The sequence below is a fragment of the Erythrolamprus reginae genome, chromosome 2 (assembly GCF_031021105.1).
Source record: "Erythrolamprus reginae isolate rEryReg1 chromosome 2, rEryReg1.hap1, whole genome shotgun sequence".
NCBI classification, from domain to species: Eukaryota; Metazoa; Chordata; class Lepidosauria; order Squamata; family Dipsadidae; genus Erythrolamprus; species Erythrolamprus reginae.
In genome coordinates, this window is record NC_091951.1 from 179,146,389 (window position 1) to 179,152,816 (window position 6,428).

A 6,428-nucleotide genomic window follows, 5' to 3' on the forward strand; every position below is an offset into this window, starting at 1 on the left:
TGGTCATAAGTTGAGGACTACCTGTATGTATGCTTGTGTTTGTGTACAAGAGGTGGAGTTTGGTGTAATTGGCCATATGCCGATGGGCCTCAATTTATTTTATAAATGGCTATCTTATTTTATAGGCGTTTCGTTCTAATTCATTCCACTTGCATTTTTGTTTTGGTTTTTGTCCCTGTCCTTCTTGGACAGAAGCATATCTCACCTGCATATTTATTTGGGAGGATAGGCTTTGCACAGGACTTTTTTTACCCTCTGACTGCTTTTTCAGAAGTACTCGTCTTAAAATTCAGGGTTGCCTTCTGTTTCATAGATATGACATTTCACTACTGTATTGATGCCTTTCTGATGTCCTCAATGCCACTGTCTTCAGGGGCCATGACTGTTGCTAGGACACCTCCCTCCTTCTGTCCCCTTCCCAGAACCATGTGGTTGACAAATAGGCCGTCTTGGTACCTGCACAATGAAGGAGGAAGTTTCGCATCTGTTACTGCCCCCCTGAGGTGATCCGTACTCAGAACACAATCTCTGAACGGCATCTGGAAAACGCCATGCTTAATAGGTTCTAGTCCGACTTTCATTTCAAAGTGTACATAGCTTCCTGTTTACAACAGACGCCTCCAGAAATCTCTGTGCCATCAGATAAATTTAGGGTTATCTCTGCATTCTGTCTCCTAGGGTATCCTATAGTCTGGAGACATTAAAGTCTCAAATGCAGGCTAAATCCTCAGAAGGAAATGATAAATCTTCAGGGTAGCTTCAGTTGTCAGCTGAAATGAACCTTTCATTTCCTCTGCTCCCCCCCCCCCTTACACACAGACACACACACACACACTTTTCAGGGAGATTTGCTTGCTTTTTGCAGATGTAGCTGCGATATAGTTGAACAAAGCCAACTAGTTGACCTTGCACCAGCCAATCTGTCTCAGCTTTAGGCAGAATGCAATGACAGACCACTTTTGAAAAATATTGCCAAGGAAAAAAAACTGCAGGGGAGTGTCCAATCAGGAGCCAACATTGAGTTGAAGGCAATCAAAAAGCATATTTAATAAAATCCTGCTTAGAAGCTTGCTTGCTTGCTTGCTTGCTCGTTCATTCATTCATTCATTCATTCACTCACTCACTCACTCACTCACTCACTCACTCACTCACTCATTCATTCATTCATCCCATCTTTATTATGTTTAATAATAAAGGTGGAAAATAATAAAGGTGGAACACACACATTTTCCTCACAACAACAAAGCTGTGAGAGTGTCACCCAGCTGACTTTCATGCCTAAGACGGAACTAGAATTCACAGGCTCCTGGTTTGTAGCTTGGTGTTTTAGCCACTAAGGTCAAACTGACTCTCAAATATGTCGCAAGCCATATTGAGAAACAGAATGAAAATAATTTTATAGAACTAAGATCTATTCTATATCATCAGGTGTCACAAATGGAAATTGACCATGTTTGACCCTATCATAATAGGAGAGAAATTGTCATGTTTGATTCTGTGTTAATTATGGAACCCCAATTGGTTGAATTGCTGTTTTGTTGTAGAGAGCACCATGGCGATAAAATCATTTATATTGTACCTCACCAAACTTCAGTCTCCCCTCCCCCCCCCCCCCCATCCTTTAACATGTGCCTACTCCAGGAATAATTTCATGAACAGTGCTAAAATTCTTTCTTCTACATTTAACCAGAATACCAACAGAATCACTAGTGCTACAACAGACTTTCCAAGCTCTTTTAAAAATCAACTCAAACTGAGTAAGTTTTTTGGGCATATCACCCTAATATACCCTGTCCCTACTGGACATGAGAGCCAGATATAAATGCAACCTTAATCAAAGACAGATCCACTTATGACAGTCAAAAGATCTGAGGTACAGGCGATCCTCAAGTTATAGCCACAGTTAAGTGATTTTTTCCCCTCAACAAACTTTCTCACCATCTAGGATTTATTAAGCAAACCAATAGTTGTTAAGTGAATCAGTGCAATTTTTAGTAATACAGTTGTTAAGTGAATCTGTTGGGCGAACCCAACAAAGTTCAGGTTCGGGCTCGGCACCCAAATTTTTTTAAAAATTCGGGTTCAGCACCTGAACCCGAACCCAAACTTTTGCCAAACTTTCGAGTTCGGCACTCGGGAAAGCGCCGGGAAGCGTCACCGCCCAGCTGTCACCTTCCGGAACAGCCAAGGCGCTTCCTGGTGCTCTCCCGAACCCAAACCGAAACTTTTGCCAAACTTCCGGGTTCTGAAGGTGACGGCTGGGCGGCGGCACTTCCCAGAACAGCCGGGGAACTGTCGGCCGGTCAAGAGGCACAAAAGGAGGTGGGGAATCCCACAAGGGGATTCCAGGGGCGGAGGTTTGACGTCACTGAGACGTCCTTCCTGGAGTCCCTGTTTCAGCCGGCCAGGAAGGACGTCTCAGTGACATCAAAGCTCCGCCCCTGGAATCTCCTCGTGGGATTCCCCACCTTCTTTTTCGCCTCCTGACTGGCTGACAGCTTCCCGGCTGTTTCAGAAGGTGACAGCTGAGTGGCAGCGCTTCCTGGCGCTCTCCTGAACCCGAACCCAAACCCGAACTTTTGCAAAAATTCGGGTTCAGGTTCGGTATGCCGAACTGCACAAAGTTCAGTATGAACCAGAACTTTGCAGGTTTGGTTCACCCGACACTAGTCATAAATATGAATCAGTTGCCAAGCGTCTGAATTTTGATCACATGATCATGAAGACGCTGCAATGATCCTATGAAAAATGGCGATAAGTGCATTTTTTAAAAATGCTGCTATAAATTTGAATGGTCACTAAATGGACTGTTGAGGTATAACTGTATTCCCACCAAAGAAACATCTCCATAATCTGAATAAGAGTATAAACTAAGCATTTTATTTTCATTGTTTATTGACATTATAGCTGTCCTTGGTACTACAGACTTCTGAATTGCTCCAATTGACATTGAAGAATATAACTGTGCCACTCCTAGATGTCATAAATGTAGAAAACTTCAGCACCAAAGCTAGCTCTGGCTGAAATTCTGTCAGGCAATAGGAAATGGCGTGAAAGGGTTAATTCCTTAATTTATCCTTGACTTAATCTTATAAACCCTAATTCTGATTGTGACACCAAGTGCAACAAGTACAGTCCCTGACTTCCACCTTCTATTAACAATCAGGTCTGATGCTTAAAAACACAGAGATAGTCCTTTAAAACAGGGGTCCCCAACCACCGGGCCGCGGACCAGTACCGGGCCGCGGGGCATGTTGCACCGGTCCGTGGAGTCAGCAGCTGCCGGCCCTCATGCCGCCACCCCCTCCCTCCAGCGCTTCACCTCCTGCCGGGCAAGAGGCCTCGGGAGGCAGGTTCTGCCGGCCACAGGACAATGGATGGGACAGAGGGGCGGGAAGGACCGAGAGGCTCAAGCCTCTTTTGGCTTCTGCCGTGGGGCGCTTTTGCGTTTTTGGCTGGGGGGAGGCAGGAGGGCCAGCCTGACCCCCTCTCTCCAGCGCTTAGCTCCCGCTGGGCAAGAGGGCTTGGGAGGCAGGTTCTGCCGGCCACAGGACGATGGCGGGAAAGAGGGGCGGCGAGGACCAGCACCCCCATGCTTAATCCTGCCCCCAACCACGCCCCTTTCCGCCCCCACTGGGCCATAGAAAAATTGTCTTGCTGAAACTGGTCCCTGGTGGAAAAAACGTTGGGGACCACTGCTTTAAAACATGTAAGAAAAGTCTCATAGTCCCACCCTTGCAAGACTATTGGTAGTCACCTCAGCATGATGTGACAATTCCAAAATCTAAGATTTATTCAGCAAACCATAGTTAAACTACAATATGTCAGCCTTTTGCTCAGGATGGGAGTCCAGTGAATATACATGCAAGATTTTAGCTTGTTTATTTGTTTGCTTGTATTTGTTTGTTTGTTTGTTTGACTTCTATGCCGCCATTTTCAACTGACTCAGGGCAGTGTACAGCATAATAAATACAACATAATAAGATGTGTAGAAATCTGCTTTTTAAAAAAAAATACTATAAAACTAAGAAAATTTCTAAAAGAACCCCCCATCTATCCTGACACAGTCATCCACATTCATCCAATCCAATTACTCACAGTATTGGCCAGAGCCCATCTCACTACTAACTGCCCCCATGCCCCCCAGCAGAGATGGGTCTTCAAAGCTTTGTGAAAGAGCAGGAGGGAGGGTGTGGTACATATCTCTGGAGGGAGTTCGTTCCAAAGGGCGGGGGCCATCCCAGAGAAAGCTCTTCCTCTAAGTCCAACCAGATGACATTGCTTGGCTGAAGGAACCTGGAGAAGGTCGACTCTGTGGGACCTAATCGACCACAGGGATTTCATTTCATTTCATTTTATTAGATTTGTATGCCGCCCCTTTCCGTAGACTCGGGGCGGCTCACAACACAATAAAAACAGTTCATGACAAATCTAATAATTTACCATTTAAAATATTTTTTAAAAACCCATTATTAAGCAGACATACATACAAGCATACCATACATAAATAGTATAGGCCTAGGGGAGGTGTTTCAGTTCCCCCATGCCTGACGACAAAGGTGGGTTTTAAGGAGTTTACGAAAGGCAAGGAGGGTAGGGGCAGTTCTAATCTCTGGGGGGAGCTGGTTCCAAAGAGTCGGGGCCGCCACAGAGAAGGCTCTTGCCCTGGGGCCCGCCAACCGACATTGTTTAGTTGACGGGACCCGGAGAAGGCCCACTCTGTGGGACCTAATTAGTCGCTGGGATTCGTGCGGCAGAAGGCAGAAGACTAGTTGTGTAGAATTTTGGAAAATGTGTTACGTCTAGATTTTGATTCTAACTAATCCCTTCTCTTTCCCTCACCTCCCACTCCCACCCCGCCACTCCCTTTCCAGGCTTTATCTTCCCTAGCTAAGATCATGAAAGAATGCTGGTTCCAGAGTCCCCCAGCAAGACTCACAGCCCTGAGGATTAAAAAGACGCTGAAAAAACTCAGCAGCTCCTTCCACAAACCCAAATACAGTCCTAGCTTCTAGGAGCAGAGATTGGATTTCTGGCTCCTTGGCTCAAAAGGAGGTTCAAGGTCACCCCTTCAAAGTTTCCTGCTGGTCCTGGCCTCTGCCTGTGGCTTCCATAGACCTCTTTTGAAACTTGACCAAGAGGATTTGGACTAGAGCTCTATTAGTTCAAACTGACCCTCCGCTGGGAAGTTTCGCAGAGCAGACGGACAGCTTCTGGAATCCTTAATTTGTTCCTCTAGCAACAAAAGGGAGGAGAGGCTTACCCACTTCTTGCAGAATGTACATTAATATAAATACTCCCTGGATCTGTAACCTGACGCCAGCCCGTCTCGCCACCAAATCCTGAAAAATGGGAGGGATCCCATTTGCAAAGAACACAGCTGCTATGTCCAAAGGGGTGGCTCCCTGTGAAACGCCAATTAAGGATCATTTGCAAAGGTGGTGTTTAGATTGAATGTATAAAATCTCTCCGTGCCTCTAGCTACGTGAGCATGCATGTGCATGCAGGCATTTGTGCAAAGGAGCCATTTCAAAAGCGCCTGCAATGGTTTAAAGGGATAGGCACAATTATGCAAGCCTTTGTACAAGATAAATCTATGACCGTTACGGGGATAATGACAGGGGTTTTTTTCAATCTGTATGAGATCGTGGAAATCTGTCTAGATGGTCACTGTGATATTGCTTTGCTTGTATGTAGTGATGATATTTTTTAAATATAAGTCATAATTTAGTAGCACAAGGCTCCAAAATGGCTTCCCATCCTGTAATTGATCTTAGAGCCAGTACCAATTAGCCCTTGAACATGGTCAGTAGAAACAGGCTGTAGAAATCATGTTGGACAGAGCTGGCTTTGCTCTTTATGGATGGAAGACAACTACCAGTAGTGAACACAGAGAGAGAGAGTGTGTGTGTGTGTGTTAGGGAATTGCACAGCAGATGTCCAAATGAAGTCAGAGACACTGACATTAATTTTATATAAATAAATAAACGCTGCTCAAAAAAATAAAGGGAACACTTAAACAACACAATATAACTCCAAGTAAATCAAACTTCTGTGAAATCAAACTGTCCACTTAGGAAGCAACACTGATTGACAATCAATTTCCCATGCTATTGTGAGCACATTCAACTTTGCACAGAACAAAGTATTCAATGAGAATATTTCATTCATTCAGATCTAGGATGTGCTCTTTGAGTGTTCCCTTTATTTTTTTTGAGCAGTATATTTTATATCTATATTTGAAGCAAACAAGATAGTCAGACTAATAGGAACATCATGAAGTAAATCATAGAGTATACAGGATACAGGGAAGAAAAAGGCGGGAAAATAAAGAACCTCCCCCTTTACATCCACAGCATCCAATCACAGCACGGATTGCCTCATAGTGGAGGCAGCGCTCTCCAACCGATATACTATAGTTGTGACCT

General features: G+C 44.6%; 1 protein-coding gene across 2 annotated transcripts in view; it reads left to right on the top strand.

Moving 5' to 3' along the window:
* ACVRL1 (activin A receptor like type 1) overlaps nucleotides 1-5,733 on the top strand; it is a 65,216-nt gene extending 59,483 nt beyond the window's left edge. For both annotated transcript variants that reach the window (XM_070740544.1, XM_070740545.1), the window contains one exon: nucleotides 4,875-5,733. In XM_070740544.1, coding sequence (XP_070596645.1) covers nucleotides 4,875-5,015 — 141 coding nt within the window. In that variant the 3' untranslated portion in view covers nucleotides 5,016-5,733. The remainder of the gene's footprint in view (nucleotides 1-4,874) is intronic.
* Nucleotides 5,734-6,428: the final 695 nt, after the last annotated feature.